At 41.5% G+C, this 17,658-nt stretch overlaps 2 protein-coding genes across 5 annotated transcripts; one reads left to right on the forward strand and one right to left on the reverse strand.

Annotated features, from left to right (window-relative positions):
• Window positions 1-1,612: 1,612 nt before the first annotated feature.
• Window positions 1,613-5,466, forward strand: GHRL (ghrelin and obestatin prepropeptide). 2 transcript variants are annotated; one of them, XM_083725458.1, is made up of 5 exons: window positions 1,613-1,707; window positions 1,919-2,067; window positions 2,181-2,291; window positions 4,162-4,270; window positions 5,311-5,466. In XM_083725458.1, the coding sequence occupies exons 1-5, from the start codon at window positions 1,680-1,682 to the stop codon at window positions 5,328-5,330; spliced, it is 417 nt and encodes a 138-aa protein (XP_083581584.1). In that variant the 5' UTR covers window positions 1,613-1,679; the 3' UTR covers window positions 5,331-5,466. The 2 variants fall into 2 exon arrangements, with proteins under 2 accessions (XP_083581584.1, XP_083581583.1); XM_083725457.1 differs by having other exon boundaries at window positions 1,614-1,707; window positions 2,178-2,291.
• Window positions 5,467-6,562: 1,096 nt separating this feature from the next.
• Window positions 6,563-17,194, reverse strand: TATDN2 (TatD DNase domain containing 2). 3 transcript variants are annotated; one of them, XM_083723406.1, is made up of 7 exons: window positions 17,074-17,194; window positions 15,967-16,343; window positions 13,215-14,585; window positions 11,388-12,269; window positions 10,093-10,220; window positions 8,984-9,167; window positions 6,563-8,118 (listed from the first exon to the last, which is right to left on the reverse strand). In XM_083723406.1, the coding sequence occupies exons 2-7, from the start codon at window positions 16,327-16,329 to the stop codon at window positions 7,978-7,980; spliced, it is 3,069 nt and encodes a 1,022-aa protein (XP_083579532.1). In that variant the 5' UTR covers window positions 16,330-16,343; window positions 17,074-17,194; the 3' UTR covers window positions 6,563-7,977. The 3 variants fall into 3 exon arrangements, with proteins under 3 accessions (XP_083579532.1, XP_083579534.1, XP_083579533.1); XM_083723408.1 differs by lacking the exon at window positions 17,074-17,194 and adding an exon at window positions 16,586-17,042; XM_083723407.1 differs by lacking the exons at window positions 11,388-12,269; window positions 13,215-14,585; window positions 17,074-17,194 and adding an exon at window positions 16,586-16,967.
• Window positions 17,195-17,658: the final 464 nt, after the last annotated feature.

Below are 17,658 nucleotides of genomic sequence, written 5' to 3' on the forward strand. Positions count from 1 at the left end.
GGGAGGCAGTGGAAGACAGAAGTGCCTGGCATGCTCTGGTCCATGGGGTCACGAAGAGTCGGACACGACTAAACAACTAAACAACAACAACAAGTGCAGCTGACTGTTGTGAACAACCTTGGATCACATTGTGAAGTGGGTCCTTGTCCACCTGTTGAAGAGCAATGCACAAAAGGAGCAGCAGGAGGGGAGGCAGGGAGAAATGAGAAGGAACCAGACTAAGGCTTGCTCTGGCTCAACAGATAATGATCTCAGAGGATCTCTAGCATATTTCCCCAAAACTGGATTTTCAGAAGCCATCAACCAGTGCTGCAAGTTCAGGAAGAAGGGCATTGCGAACAAAGAGTGAGGAATTAATTTGCATCATGTTTGTGTGTGGAACTTTCCATTTATGAGGATATCTGTGGGGTAACAAGTCTCATATAACTAACCTGCTAAAATCTAATTAATGCATTTAAAGGTTAATACCAGAGTAAGATGTCATGCCAGGCTTAGCTATATCACTTCCCTTACCTTGGGAGGAAATAGGTAATCAAGCCTATTGTTTCTCCCCAGTCTACCTGAGAAGCTCAGCATGTGAAGAGGTTTGAGCAGGTTGCTGCAGCTCAACTGCATGGCTCTTACCAGCCATTCTGGTGTTCCTATATCAATCATTTAGGAACTTTTACCACTTTGCAACCAAGCAAGTTTTATTGCCTGTGCAATTTTTCTGAATCTGATCTTTGGATAGTTTGTAAGTAAACCATTTTTTGCCAAATGTGTGGTCTTTTACATATGCTGGGGTAAGAGTGAGACTTCTTTTTAAGGGGACATTTTGGAACTCAGAGGGGCATATTTTAAAGGTCTAACTGCCTATATTTCCACGTTTTGTTTTGTGGCTTTAAAATCTGCACTGGAGTTCTCTCACCAAAGAATAGTACTTGTCTCAAACTTGGATCTTGCCATCCAGGAATTCATTCTCTCTCTCTCTCTCTCTCTCTCTCTCTCTCTCTCACACACACACACACACACACACACACACACACACACACACTGCTTTTTTCCTTTAAAATTGTTTAGGGGTACAGTGGTACCTCGGGTTACAGATGCTTCAGGTTACAGACTCCGCTAACCCAGAAATAGTACCTCGGGTTAAGAACTTTGCTTCAGGATGAGAACAGAAATCGTGTGGCGGCAGCAGGAAGCCCCATTAGCTAAAGTGGTGCTTCCGGTTAAGAACAGTTTCAGGTTAAGAACGGACCTCTGGAACGAATTAAGTTCTTAACCTGAGGTACCACGGTACTCTCATTTTGACTCAAGAAAATCACTATAGTGATTTTATAGTTCAAATTGAGATTCACAAAATGTTTAGGGGTCTGCATCCCCCCAGGAAAAAAACACTGTGTGTTTGTGTACGTGTGTGCGTGCGTGCGTGTGCATGTGTATTTGTGCTAGCTGTATCTTATTATTTTACCCTTGCAATATAAAAATTCTTAGACAAATCAAACAGATTTTTCCCAAAAAAGCACATTAGTTTCTTTAAGCTAATGCATCATACGTATCTCCTTACGTTTACTGTTTAACTTAATTGAAATGTGTTTCCAAGGAATGCCTAATACTACTTGGACTGAAAGGTATTACGTATGTACGCAAAGCAAACATCACTGATGACTATTTAAAGGCTTTCAACACTGCTCTCCATGAATTCATACGAGCAGGAAGTATTGGGTAAGACATTTTTCTACCTCTTGCTTAGCATTGTTTTACATTCTTAAAAACATTATATACCGCGTTCATTAATGTATGGGGATCCTAGCTCTACGTGCCAAATGTTATTAAATGATGGCCTAATTAAAACTTTAGCAGTTCATGTGATTCGCCTATTGAGTTTAAAACAAATAGTTTATTTTAGAATGCACCAGTTTTCTTTGTGTTGCAGGTCGATACAGCTTGAATCACAGGCATCTTTTAAAGACAACCATGTTTAGCAGAAACATGGTGGTAGGAATGCTTCTTATCTGCTCTCTCTGGACGGAGACCACCACAGCCGGTTCCAGTTTTTTAAGTCCCGAACAACCAAAAACTCAGGTAAATGCTGAACACATCGCTACGGCCCCACACTGATACTTTATCAAAAGGTGTTTCATCCTGGACAGTTAATCATTTGCCTATTGGGTTTGCATGTGATTTGTTTTTAGCAGCGAAAAGTCTCCCCAAAACCAACAACAAAGTTCCATCGCCGAGATGCAGAAACATTTTTGGATGTTCATGGAAGTGAGACTGAGAGAGACAGCAATGAAAAAGAAATAAAGGTAAATACTCCATACCCTCCAATAAAAATAGGGACGTCCTATTCATAATGGTAATTTTACTATTTATCCTCCACACATCTTACTAGGTTGCCCCAGCCACTCTGAGCAGCTTCCAACATATATAAAAACATAATAAAACATTAAACATAAAAAACCTTCCCTGTACAGGATTGCCATCAGACAGCTTGGGGGTCAGATAATTCCATACCCTCCAACATTTCTCCCATGAAAATAGGGACATCCTAAGGAAAGGTGGGGTCAAATCAGATACTGGGATGGTCCCTGGAAAATGGGACATGGAGGGTCTGCTACTCCCCACCCCTGCTGCCCCAAATCAACTTGTACCACGCAAATTAAGAGTAAAATATTTCCCCTCCTCCCAAAACATTTTACTGATGTACATCGTATCTTAACAAAAGGGGGGAAACCCCCATAATTTAAGACATAGCATTTTCATGTACAAATAGCCAGTGCCCAAAATCATACTCCAGCCAGAGATCAGTGCATATACAGATAACCCCATGCACAGGGATATGATTACAGTATGGGTAATCCAAAGGGCCCGAACCTTGAATCTTCTATGTTGGGTCTTGGATCTCTTGCCTCTTTCTACTCACTTTTAAAACTTGTATTTTTCATTTGCTTACAAGGCACCTAGGGGTTGTAACTGAAGTCTTTTTAGTATTTAGTATCTAGCCACTGAACAGGATTCTTATTTGCAACAAGAATGAGATAATGAAGGACAGGACCCAGAAACTACTCTCTGTGTATGAAAACGGGACATTCTTTACCACCTAATTTGGTCTTTAGGTTTTTCAATAACCTTGAGAGAAGAAGGCACAAACAGAAGAATTGGATAAGCTTTGCTGATAACTAGCTGCTTTGCATTCTTGCTGCGTCTGAAACAAAATAATGTCCTTGTGGCATGGACAAACTATTTCTGTGGCTCTCTGTATATACTGACGAAATAGAGCAGGGTCTGGTCTGTCTATACAGTCTTGTCATACAATGTCCAGGATAGTGTCAAATGCCTGTTCCCAGAACATTGTGACAGTATCGCAGGGCCACCACAGGTAAAATAGGGATTTCCAGTCTCTCTTGCACCAGAAACACAACAAAGTCATGCAGGAGTAAGGCGCTATGTCTGCAGAAATGACTTGTGCACTGCAGATGAGGTTGTTTCAGACTGGTTTCTGAAATGGAAGCTCCTATGTGGCAACTTCCCACACAGTTCTTAACCCTTCCATATTGACCACAAAGCTCCAAATGTAACAAATTACAAAGAATGGAAACTAGGCCCTTTCTTCTGGAAGTAGGTCCAGTCCTCCCATTAGGCAAAGTGAGGCAACTGCCACAGGCAGCAGGTGCTGGCAGGGCACAACAGCACTCCCATGGCTGTTCTTCATAACCCCTGAACCCTTTCTGTTGAAAGACAGAGGTTCAGTAGAGGATGTTATCCCTTCATTAGTGTTGAAATAAGATTCAGTTGTCAGTCCAGTCATCTTTTCATCTTGTCCCCTGCCTCAGGCAGCAAAATGTTTTGGGCCAGTCCTTCGTGGAAATCATTTGTACACACAGATTCTGAAAAATGGTTAATGACCAAGCTACCTGGTGAGCACTTTGTAATTTGGATATGAATGCTCTTGCCTGGTTTTTCGGAGGCCAACTAGTTCTTTGGCTATTTTAGGTTTTAATAGCGGATATAGAAAACAAGTATTTAGTTCTATAAATATTGCCTACAAAGTGTAATAGTCTGGGATGGTTTTATATTGTGTTTTTATGTTGTGAACTGCCCTGAGTTGTGTGGGTATATGGTAATAACAAATAGCAGTAATAAAGTCTAACCTTAACGTCCTGCAACTTTCCTTAGTTCACTGTTCCCTTTGAAATTGGCATGAAAATATCAGAAGATCAGTACAAAGACTATGGCCCAATTCTGGAGAAGCTTCTGGAAGACATACTTGTTGAAGGCAATAAAGGTAACATTTCCTCATTCAAGGAACCAGGGTTTTTACCCAAATTCAATCCACAAGGTATTTGGAGATCAACTATAATAATAATAATAATAATAATAATAATAATAATAATAATAATAATATACCCCGTATAACACATTTCCAATATCCTCCCCTAACTATATCAGTCCATGCAGTGATAAAACAATGACATCAGCTGCAAAGGCAACTCAATGCATTCCTGCTTTTGTATAAGCTGTAGGTTCCTTTCAATCTACTTGATAAATACCTCAGCTGTTTCTAGCCAAAGTCATCAGAAATTAAGGCTGCACACAAATGCACATCTACATGGGAACAAACAGAACTTGCGTGAGTAAATTATGCTTAGGATCTGGTTGTACACCAACAATCCTAAATAGTTACTAGAGAATATTCCTCTTAAACAAGTGCTTCCAAGTAAATATGCTTAGATAGGAGGACTGTACACACAAATATTTTAGGATTATGCATTCAGATTAACGAGAAGGGCACCATGTTTTTTATTTGTAAATCTTGTGCATTTTCAAACCCATGTCATGATTTAATCATATTTTGAATGTATGGGACTTGTAATCTTTGTGGCAAAATGAACTCCAGCTGTTATCCATCACAATGGAAAACAAACCTATTTTTATGTTCCAGATTGGAAGTGGTGGTGGTGTAGGGGACCCAATCTAAACAAAGCATAAGGCTCAGGAAATCCTGTTGGCATCCCTGTAGGGTATCACTCCTGCTAAAAGACAAAGTGTTCTATCAATGAAGTCACCCATTAATGCAATAACTTCTCCTGATGCAACAAGACTTCCTATGTGCTTGTCTCTATCTGTCCCAGTGGGTTGGGGAAACCCCCATAACTAAGAACAGATTTCATTGATCCCATGGAGTTAACACTTTATGTACTTTATATATAGCTTCTCATGTCTACCTTCATTCATATATTATTTGCTCTTTTAACAGGTAGAGCCTTGAAAATCATTTTACATTAACAGCTTTTTATATTAACTACTGCCCTGTTGACCTTTCAGAAAACCAAGAAACACAGTGAAAAAACAGCTGAAAATCAAGATGCTGGAGTTAACATAACAACTTTACATTAAAACGAGTTTCATGCTTTGAATTAGACTGCTTCAAATCTTACTTTATGCTATCTGATATACCTAATAAATGCCTTTATTACAGAATGTTAAAAGCCTATCTGGCAACTTATTGGAAGATTCTGTGTTGGCAAAGCTACAGAGCTTTGTAAAGAAATAAAATAAAATATGCCAATAAGAGGGTTAGTGGAAAGATTGTAATCAGGGGAAAGAGCTAGGAGACTAGAATGAATTTAGCTGGATACTACTGGTTACCTCATGCATTTGTTGCAGGAGAAAAGAATATCTGAGCTTGTGCTTATTTATCAGTTTCTAAAACAGTGTAGAATTAAATTTAAGGAACTATATAACAGCGAAGCAGGTAACACATTCTTTCATCAAAGGAAGAACTGTGTTGACACTAGGGAATACAGTTGCTACCACAAAAAAGGATGAGGCTTCCTTTTTATTAGCTATGATCTGGATCGCAGGCATAACTCTGCAAAGAATGACATTTTTTTGCTATGTTGCATGCATTTAAAAAAACATGGAAAGCAACCCAAGGGACTCCTAAATTCTATTTCAAGGCAATTGAGCCTCATTAGCATATCATGCTAAACTATACTATGTCCCATGCAAACATGCTAGCTCCTAAAAAGATTGCAGCCTGGGCTTTTTAGGTCAGTACTGCACGGCAGTGATTGAGGAGGAGAGACCTTAACTATATTTCTGGGTTAGAACACCACACTGCTAGCATTCTGCACTGCCCTAAAAAGCCTGGGGAGGAGCAAAGTGGGTCAAGTTCCTCTTCGCCAGGACATAAGAGCATGCTGGGTCAGGCCAGTGGCCCATGTAGTCCAGCATCCTGTTCTCACAGTAGCCAACCAGATGCCTGTGGAAAACCCACAAGCGGAGCCTTCTCACAAGAATACTCTCTTCTCCTGAGGTCTCCAACAACTGATTTTCAGAAGCTTAGTGCCTCCAACTGGAGAGCCAAATCATTCATGTGTTTATAGTAAGTCAAATTGGGAGTTGAGAGTTTCAAGATGTCAAACAGCTGGTGATGGTGTTTTAAAGATAGAAAAGTGAGAGCTGTCTTATGACTGGAAAGGGAGACCATGGTTTTATTGTTATTCCTGCATATAAACACACATACATACACCTCACACACGTGTGCAGAAGGAAAAAGTTACTTAGAATGCTATTTTCACAAGCATTAGGAAACACTTTTAATAAAACAAATAGAAGTATATACAGAAGGACCTTTCCATATAACATGAAGACACTGCTGAACTGAAGGCAAAGGAAGGGCAGAGAACAACAATGTTTGCTTTCCATGTTATTGGTTGCAATACTTTAATTTCTTGCCCAAGAGTCATGTATACAACATGTATGAATATTTATATAAAAATATGTTTATTTACAAGTAATCTTTTTAAAGTCCAAATAATACATAATAGAACAATATAGAAACATGGAATCATTTTTCTTTATTAAAAAAGAACCCACTGCAGAGGTTAAAACTGCCTAATTAAAACAAAAACAAATCGTGGTTTCCCACAAAATAATATTGGGAGCCTATTTCACTCCCTTGCTTTGTTTAATTACTTTGTGTGTGCTTCGGTTTCTGGAGAACACAGTGTATCTAGAGTAGCCTTCCTCACCCTAAGGCTCTCCCGATGCTGTTGGGACTCCAGCTCCCATCAGTCCCAGCCAGCATGGGAGTGGTGGTCCAACAACATGCAGATGACACCAGATTAGAAGTTAGATCTAGAGAGTATTTCACAGCCCTTTCAGTATTTCTGAGTTTTATGCAAATTCAGTTCAGTTTAAGGTTCTTGCCATATAGTTTATAGACATCCTTAGAGATGATCCTTTGTGCCAATGCATATGGGGGGATTACTATCATATACTGGTAATGTATGTCATTACTTCTTTGAGTATATTCATGCTATACCAAATAGAAGGTTTTTAACTAAGAATATATAGTATTGCAGTTACATGGACTGCTACTTTAAGAGAAATAATCAGACAAGGCAAAGACAATTTAGGAGCACTTTCTTTTTTAAGGCTAAGCCTTGCCTTACCAGGGATAGCCATCAGGGTCCACTGCCCATCATTCCTGGTCACTGGCCATGGTGGGGCTGGAGTTAATGAAAGTTGGAGTCCAACGTTTGGAGAGCATCATATTGACTACCCTGTACTAAGGCATACCTGGCTTTCTCCTTTCTATTGGAGACTGGCCTTCTAAAAATGCTCAGTTATAATCCCCTTCAGATACATTAAAAAAAAGCAAATAAAAATTTAAAAAATCAATATGCTGACAATTTTTTGTCTGCCCAAGATAATTTAAAATTAAAAAAGAAAGCCACTCTTATGAATAAAATCAACACTAAGGCACCTTAAAAGGAAGGGAACAAATAGCAGAGGGGAAGGGAAGCAGCAGGAAAAGGTGTGAACTTTAAAGGACTGTGGTTCAATTAAGCACTTATTAATATTTTCCTTGTTTCTAGAAGTCACAATATCCAAGCTGGTCAACATTAATGTGCAAGTTCCAAATTTATATTTACATAAAAAGTATTTCCTCACCAACTCTTTTCCACACTCCCTTGTGCTTCCCTACAAGTCATATATTCTTTTTGTGTTTTGTCTTAGAATGCCTAACATGGCAGGCAATGACACTTCTTTGAGCCGAGCAATCTCTTTAACGGTGTGCAGAGCTACTCCTGGATGTGAATACTGGCATACAGTTTTGGGAACCTGGAAAAAGCAGAAGCAGAGTTTTAGGAGATAAGGTTATTGCCTGCACTTGTGCCTTCAAGATTTCACATTTAACAAACTCCCATCCATCTTCGACTCCCTTATCTTTGAGTATTTCTGACTATGGGATCTCACCCAACAGAATCATAGAATGGTAAAGTTGAGACCACAAGGATCATCCAGTTCAACTCCCTGCTGTGCAGGAATATTTTGCCCAACATGAGGCTCAAATTCATGATCCTGAAATTAAGAGTCTCATGCTCTACCACCTGAGCTATCCCTCAGTAGCTCCTTTAGCCTTTTGAAATCAGCCTTCTTAAAGTCCAGATGGCACGTCAGACCTCCTGCAGCTGCTTCTTTCTTGTAGTTTCCTGCCCACCTCAGTTTCCTGCGCATCTATGAAGCTACTATCCCCAGTACCAGGTGTTTCCCTGTCATCTGTAATAGTTATCTCCCTCCCCCTCAGGATTTACTTTAAGCTCTTCTGATCAGGTTTATGAGATTCTTACCAAACACATTCTTGCCAACCATTGTGAGGTGCAGCCTATCTCTTGTTTCCTTGAGGAAGTGGAGACCATGGTCCAAGACCCCAAACCTTTCCTGATGACCCCACCTGTGTGGGCAGTGATTGACTTTTGATATTTTCCCTTCTCTTCCTGGGCCATGACTTTCAACAGGAAGGAGTGATAAAACCCCCCACTGCATTGCACTATATGAAGGGCCTGCTTCACCCTAAACCATTAACATTTTCTTTCATACTACACCCTAAAACAAGAAAGGACATTATTTTAATGAAGTTATCAATCAGCACACAATAAAGGGACAAAGGATTGCAAACAACCCCAAATAAAACAAAATACCTTACCTGCCTAGGAAGGAAATATGGCGCATCTGTTTCTACAACTATTCTACTTAAAGGGATTTTCTGAACTGACTCTCTAGCCTCTGTAGCAGATGGATATGTCAGCAATGCTGTGAATCCAACAGTAAGATTTGGAAAGTAGTCCAACAATGGTTCTATGGCACTGTATCTGCCAGTAAAGCAATGCCTAAGATAGAGAGAAAACAATGGTCATTCTGCAACATACGATGGCCAACCAGCAACAGGAAAACAGTAATGCTGGCCATGCTAAAGACCACACAGCAAGCTGGACACAGAATGGTGGCTGCTATGTTGTTAATTTCTTCTTGGAATAAAAGCCACACTTCAGCTAAAATTGGTTGCGGAAGCTGCAGATTATAATTTTAATACTATATTCAAGGAATTACAGAATCTAATTTCAATGAAATAGAGACCTTCGAAGCATTCAAGTTATGTCTTAATTTTCACTTATGATTTTAGAATGCTGGTCTGAAAAATTAAATGGTAACTTTTTTAAATAGAAAGGGAGATTTTATTTATGTATACACCGCCTTTTTCCCTGACAGGAAATCATGGCAGCTTACAGATAAAATAAGAACAGCTAAAAATGCTGGGGTGGGTGGGAACAATAATTAAAAACCATTAAACACACAACATATATCTTTTTGAGATGTCTATTAAAAACATACAATCACAACAGAAACTGCATGGTACCAGCCCCCAAATTAAAAGCAGCCAGTTCCCCAAAGCATGTTCAAACAAGAAAGTATTCACTTGCCAGTAGAAAGACAATGAGGGAGCCAGCCTAACTTCTTTAGGGTGGAAGTTCCAAAGTCTGGGAGCAGCCACCGAGAAGGCCTCTCCTGCATCCCCACTAAGCATGCCTGAGGGCGGCAGGACCAGGAGAAGGGCCTCCCCCAAGGATCTCAGAACCCAGGCGGGCTTCTGCGAGGGAATACGTACATTCTTTCAGATAGCTTGTACCTAAGCCCTATAGGTCTTTGTAAGTCATAACCAGGGAATCACAGCCACACAGAATTTTAGGGCCTCTGGCCTTCAGCTTCTTTTTAAAGTCAAGAATGGGTAGACTTAAAATTATTTAATACAATTACCTGTGTATCTTGTAGTCTTTGGGTACACATTTTTTCATGATTTCCAACAAGTCATCATCAGCATCTCTGCAGTGAATTACCAATGGTTTCCTTAAGGAAACAGCAAGATTCAGTTGCCTTTCAAATACCTGAAGCAAGCAAGAAAGGAGTATATCTTCAAATGCTATTAGAACTGCCCCGAGAACAAAAATGTAAGATGTGCGGAAAACAATCTAGTACCTCACTCCACCACTACCATTTACAATCTTACTACTTTTATCAACACAGTCCATTTTGTTAGGGAGTGGGGGGGGGGACGACATAAGAGAGAGAAAACTGTCCAGGAGCACATTTTCATTTATTTCATTTTAAAAGGCATTAAAGGAGTAGAGTAGACTGGCTGAGCTTCAGTGTCAGTATTGTACATGATGCTGATGCAATTAGGAAACATCACATACAAAACTGAAAGTAATATGAATAATTTAACATTGGATAAACAGATCAAATTATAGATACTGACATGTTCAATAGATTTCCACTCATGCAACAGCTGTTGTAGGAAATGAAGGCAATTTTTACCAGTTCCTCTTCCTTCCTGCAGCTCCCTAGGAACTGAACAGCTGCTCAAGAAAACTTAGGGACTCTTCAAAAGAGCCCTAGGAGGTTGCAATGGGGGAAACCAGTAACTCTGGATCCAAGCCATCCAATGTATAGTTCTGTGTCTATAGCAAGTTTTTTGAACACATTTTGCTGAGAATTGTTCTTTTGCAGCCAACTAATATTACACACGATGATGCATTTTTCTTTCATTCTTCCTGCTCTGACCACTTACCTGAGCTTTTGACCAAACATTTCTGCTAGTAGGTTGTTTGCTACCATGCACCACTGCAATACTACTTTTGGATGTAGAAATCACATGCTGCTGAAATGCCAAAATATGGGATATGTCTCTTTTGCTAATGTATTCAAACCAAAGCCTATTACGAGTGATTAGATAACAGAAATGCTTAGAAATATTTGAGCTACGTATCACCCCTGTGTTCTAGGTCAACACTGCACATTAATACATTTAACCAGCACTACAAAAATGATTTAGCAACCAATCCTGTTATTCTGTGGATTGTAACATACTCCGAGCAATGGACTGGAAAGGTTTTTTTTTCCAAAAGAAAGCTACTATCATCTCAACTTAGTGGGTTTTTTCAACAACTGCTTCACAACTTTACAGACCAATGACATCTTACAAAGTGAATGACTTGTTTATTCACAAATCTTAAGAGACACTGAGCACAAAAAGTAACAGCACTCTCCTTTACCTTATGTTGCGTTGGGACCTCAGTGCTACATTTGTAAGAGTAATCCAGCCCCATTTCTCCAAAGGCAATAGCTTTGGGGTGCCTCATTGCCTGTAAGATACTTCTTTCATGAAGGTCTGTGTAATAACGTGCAAAGTGAGGATGACAGCCAAATGCCCCCCAAACCATGTCTTCCTTTAATAAATCTTCCCATAAGTAGCTGTTCAATGTACGAGGATCACAAAAGTCAGCTATGCATCCCTGAAATTCTTCAGGAAAGCTGCTACTGTAAGTCTTTCGAAACTTAGAAAAAGTGCCCCTGAAAGCTGTCTTTGTATATAACATATCCAAATGGCAGTGGGTATCAATAAACCCTTCTTTTAAATATTTAGGCAGGTCATCAGGCAAATCCTGGTTTACACATTGATTGACAAAAGACTCTGACTTGCGAGATGTGGAGAAAATAGGAACACTTGATGCTACTTCTTTACTCCGTCGTCTGTTTTTCTCTTCATCAACCAGTTGAGAACCAAGCGACCGGGGCCTAACACGCATACAAGGTTCCTTATCCCTTGGTGTAGTTGATGGGCTATCATATGAGGTATCTAATGAAACATCACAAAGATGGGTGGCATATGAGGTATCTTCAGAAGAACATGAAAAAGAAGAACAATCCGCTGGCTTGCTGCAGCTTGTCCAATACTTTGTATAGTCACTCATTCTGCGATTGTACAAATGAGGAGGATACATCACCAACTCTGTTGCCAACTGTGAAGTCTCCACTGTTTTTGGCGTACTGTGGTTTGGGATAGAATCCTCCTGGGAGAAAGTACTAGGTGGTTCTGTATCCTCCATGTCAGACCAATCACTTTCAGCCGAGGACTCTCTTTCTTTCCCCATTAACTGCAAGTCATGAAATAAAATGAGAAAATCAATTCGGCTTGGTTATCTTGCATCTGATTAGTTTAAATTATATCCAAGGGAAGATGACCAGGTCACAGGGGAAGACGACAAAAATACAAGAGGTATGCAGATTTTGTTTTTATAAGAAAAATAGACATGGCTCTCCAGCTAATCTGTTAGGCCTGCCATGCCTATACTGGTTTATAACAAAAGTAAAGGAAGATATGAGGGATTTTTAAATATAATTTAAGGCAACAATATGTGAAAAATGCTTAAGAATTGTAACATGCCATTCAGACAAATGGTAGAAAATGCACATTGAAATAAAAGCATGTTAGTCTTGCAGTTTGTTATTCACAGAGAGCAAACACCACTTTATTTCGGATATTTGGTAGTCGACCACAAAAGGTAAGTAAAATTTGAGGATCACTGAAGACTTCTGTATTGATCAGCAATGCTATATGGGACACAATTTATCATTATGAGTGTCATCCAGAAAAGGCCACATGACATCATAAAAAGGATGAAATCCGTTTTGTACATTGCTACATGGCAACTTCTAAGTTAATGGAATTCAGAAAACTATCTCTTAATCCTGAATCATACAAACAACAAAGGTTGTATTTGTAACTACTATTTTGTCTTACATCCTGCACCTCTGAAAACCGCTACTAAACATTTCTACAACCATTTGGAAGGATTCTGTGTTTAAATAGCACCTTTTAGTAATTTAAATTTAAGTTTAGTTTAAGTTTCCTTAAACTACATTCTTTTCCTACTAGCTCAAGGGTGAATCCTTGAAGCTATCTTAAGGATTTCTCAAACTTTTGGGAATGTGTTTACTTTTAAGTGCTGGCTCTTCATTTGTGTGAAATCAATTACATTTCAGGAACATTTAGCTACGGTTTCATTTTGAAAACCTTATTCCACAACAAAATACCTCACCTTCTCATTTACTTCTGAACTGTGGTCATCCACAAACACAGGTTTTGGAGAAGATTCCACAATAACTGTCCTCTGGAAATTCACAAACTCCTTTGCAGCAGTAACACAATGTGCATCAGATGAACTGGGGCAAACATATTTTTCTTTTGGCACAGTTTTCTGCTTTGTGAAGGTAGTGTTGTATTTTGTCGTAGTTTTCTCACTGCTGCAACCTTGCTTGAACAGTTCTTCACCTTCATACCTGGACACTTCAGACACACTTCTCAGCTGGTTTCCTGGTCTCCCATACTCCTTTTTAGATGGACTGGCACAGGCATTTTCATCATCAGTTTGACTCTGCTGTTTGGTGGACTCTTGCTTATATTTTTGTTCTCCTTCAACCAGTAAAAGGTGAGATGTGCTTTTAAATTTACCATCTGATCTGCAATGCTCTCTGCAATCCTTTTTTTTACTCCGTCCAACAGAAATGTTGGTGTCGTTTGGCTCCTTTTCCAGTTCTGGTTCATCTTCAGATCTTGATAATGCAGACCTTGATAATGTATACCTTGAGCTGCCCGCTGGTCTAGAAGCCTCTTTTCCACTATGCCTAGAAATACTGTTTTCTTCTTTTGCAGCAACTTTCTGAAAGGTGGACTCCTGCTTAACTTCTGGTTCATCTTCAAATCTTGTTAATGGATGAATGTGCCTGGAGCTGCCACCTGGTTTGGAAGCCACTTTCCCACTATGCCTAGAGGTTTTCTTTTCTTCTTTTGCAGCAGCTTTCTGGAAGACAGAGTCCTGTTCAACTTCTGGTTCATCTTCAGATCTTGATAATGCACGAATATGCCTCAAGCTACTCTTTGATCTGGAAGCCTCTTTTCCACAATGCCTTGAGATATTATCTTCATCTTCTGCAGCAGCTTTCTGAAAGGTGGACTCCTGTTTAAAGTCTTTTTCTCTTTCTGAACTTGAAACTACAGATACACGTCTTGAGCTGCCATCTGACCCATGAGACTCTTTTCTATCCTGCCTTATAGAAATATTAATGTGCTCTTTTTCTATGGTTTTCAGACAGTTTGACTCTTTTCCAGGTTGCTGCTCTCCAAGTTTTGATGCTGTTGAGGGACGTCTCAGGTGGCCAGCTGATTCAGATGCCACTTTTTTAGGAACGCTTTCTTCCAGGGTTCCATTTGGAGGTGCCACCTCCCTTCTAGGTCGCAGTGGTCCCCCAAGTATAGCAAGCAGAGCTTTGCGGTATATTAGTCGAGATCCTTGGTCCTGGTCTTTCATCCTCCTCCTGCCACATTCAGCACCTGCTTCCTTTGAAGCACCTTTTCTTTCTGTGCTTGGTGTGAGGCTTGGCCCTGTCTCACTGCAGCCATCTTGTTTAATCTAAACAGTAAATAACAATGTAAACTTCATACAACATACCTAGTATCCATTTCATAGAAATATCTTCACATTGTAGGTTAAAAAGGCCAGCCTAAAAGAATCATACAATAGTTTGCAAAAAAGGGGGGATTTTGGTTAGGGCAAATTAGTCCTAAGCAATTGGACATAAATTAACAAATTTCTGAAAACCTGACTATCCTCAAAAAGTATGAAAAGCTACCAAGGATGCTCCACTAAGGCTGCAATCCTAAGGGGCAGAGAGAGAGAAATGTGTTTTAACCATCATATTTAAAGCACTGCTAGATCCACACTGCTTAAGGTGCTGCTTTTGACCTTTAAAGCCCTTCACGGCCTAGGACCCTCGTACCTACGGGACCGCCTCTCCTGGTATGCCCCACGGAGAGCCTCAAGGTCCATAAATAATAACACCCTAGTGGTCCCAGGCCCTAAAGAAGTTAGATTGGCTTCAACCAGAGCCAGGGCCTTTTCAACTCTGGCTCCGGCCTGGTGGAACGCTCTGCCTCATGAGACCAGGGCCCTGCAGGATCGGATTTCTTTCCGCAGGGCCTGTAAGACAGAGTTGTTCCGCCTGGCCTTTGGCTTGGAGCAAATTTGATTCCCCCCCCCCTCTCTCTTTTTTTCTCCTCTTTCTTTCTTTTCCTTCTCCTGCGATGAGGCTACATTTTAATATTTTAATGTTCCATTATTTTAATGTTGTATTTTATTTTTGTTTTTAAGTTGTAATCATTCATCTTGTTTTTATTATTGTTTGTAAGCCGCTCTGAGCCCGGCCTTGGTTGGGGAGGGCGGGGTATAAATAAAAAATTATTATTATTATTATTACTGATTCGCATTGGCTAGATTTCTCATTGGAAACAGTACAGGACAGACTTACACCAGGTCCCATGTGGGAATATCTCTCTCTCCAGTTTGGAGGCACTTCAAAGGCACTGAGAAGACTGAGAAGGCACTGAGAAGACTGTAAATCCAAAGACTCAAAGTATTTCACAGTCCTCCCCTAACATGCCCACAAACAGCTTAAACATGTCCCATTTGGCCCAACAACTACAATAGGGCCAGAGTTATAGAGGCTTCTGTGGCACTGGAATCAGACATAAGTTCTAGCACTGGAGAAGCTCTGGTATATACAGCTCCCTCTAAGACACTTCCCAAGGGACAAAGAATTGCAACCTGAATACATTTTATTTAAATATTCATAAATATTCATACAATTTCTATGCTACCCTTCAACAAAAACTCCCAAGGTAGGATTTTATCCATGATAAAAACTATAAAAACAAACAAACACAAGTACATTATAAACAAATGCAATTCCCCTCGACCCCGCCTGATGTTCCAATATTTGTCATCACTTATCTACCTTTTGTTTCAAGGATTCTCGAGGCGAAGATGTCACATTTTCCTCCGACATGTCACAGGCGGGACGTTTCACAAGGAACAGTTTATTGGAAAGAGAGCAGTCTGGGCTCTCTCCAAGAATGCTGTCAATTCCATCATTCGTTTCAGTCTCATCAGAGGAAGAATCCGCTGTGGCGAACGAAGTTCTTGAGAACGCTTTATAAGACTCTGGAGCTTTCCTGAATGTAGCCGTCTCAATGGATGTAGCAGACCTACTGCTAGGGGAAGGCTGTGATGGCGCTTCTTTGGCGAGTCTGCGATATTTGGCGGGTGATCCAACAGACAAGCTGTCCCACTCTATTTTACGCCTCCTGTTTGGCTGCATTGAGGCTGGATTACCTGAGCATGAAAAGAGAGAAAAGCCAGAGTTTAAACACATACACGCTGCCCAAGCTTGCGCCGCAGAGAGACTGCACATTTCTGTAACGTGTGAGAACAGCAAGGCATTAGAAACATGTCCATTTAAAGTATAAACTTATGCATGTGTATGCAAAGACTGGAGAACAGACAGCTATGCCCCCCGACTTCCACCACAGAGTTTCTCAAGTGCACCCAGGCTAGTGCCTACAGAACTCAGGTACCTGTGCTTATCAAGGCCCTGATCCACCCATGTCACCAGCAACTCGCCAGGGCGCCTCTTTCTATCCTCCTTCCTTCAACACCCATAAAGGAGGACCAAAGGAAGAGGCCGGAACTCCCAGCCTGCCTTGAGTGGGAAGCAGGAATGCGGGGCGGGCGGAGCAGTTGACCGCGGAGCCACAGTCCGCCTAACTCCTGGAAGGAGGAGAGAGGCCAGGAAGAGATTTCCTCAGGGGCTGCAAGCGACCTCCCTCTTCGCCAAGCGTCGGCAGCCATTGGCTGCCTTCACCGGTGGGGCCCGCCCCTTCGGAGACGAAGCCGCCTTCTTTTCCTCCCCGCGTCAACCGCCCCCCCCCTTGGGGGAACATTGCCCCACGCGCGGCTTCCACTTTTCAAACTAGGGCGGTTGGCAGTTACAAGGCCGCGCGGCGCCTCCCTCTCTCTCCCCCACCCCCGCCCAGGGCCCCACTCTCGTCGCTCAGTACAGTACCGCGGGCGCCTTCTCTCGCTCGCAGCCGCCCTGTTCTTCACAAAGCTTAGGGGCGGCAACCGAACGCCGGGAGAAGCGGAGAGGGGAGGGGGGAAGCTGTTGGACAGGCTCGCCTTCTGATTGGGTGAGAGGAGGGTCAGGGGGCGGGCGCGTGGCCGGGAGCAGGGGTCCGCGTGACAGAAGCGAAGGGCAGCAGAACGGGAAGAGGAAGCGAGCTTGGCGGGGGGGGGGGCGGGGGGAAGCGCGCTTGCGCAACCTGTTCCGCAGCTGGTTAAAGTTGGGCGTGAATGGGGCCGGGCCGGACGCAGGCTCCCTTCTTGTCGGCGGCTGGCGAAGACCCCGCAGAGAGAGGCCGTCCTCTCCAAAACGCCCAATTCCGTGGGGAATTGTGGCCGGTTGTGGTATTCAGAAATTTCTATGCAACTGGAGATGACCACTGGGGCCCTAGTCACGTGCTGAGAGCAAACAATTGGGATCCAAGCAACCCCATCTGCAGAGACACACTCAGATAATTGAACCGTCTTGCTAGGGCCCTCCAGTGTGGAGTATGAAAATACAAGGCACTTTCCCATAGTGATAGCTATA

Source organism: Podarcis gaigeae (assembly GCF_964106915.1).
Source record: "Podarcis gaigeae genome assembly, chromosome: 2".
In the NCBI taxonomy this organism is placed as follows: Eukaryota; Metazoa; Chordata; class Lepidosauria; order Squamata; family Lacertidae; genus Podarcis; species Podarcis gaigeae.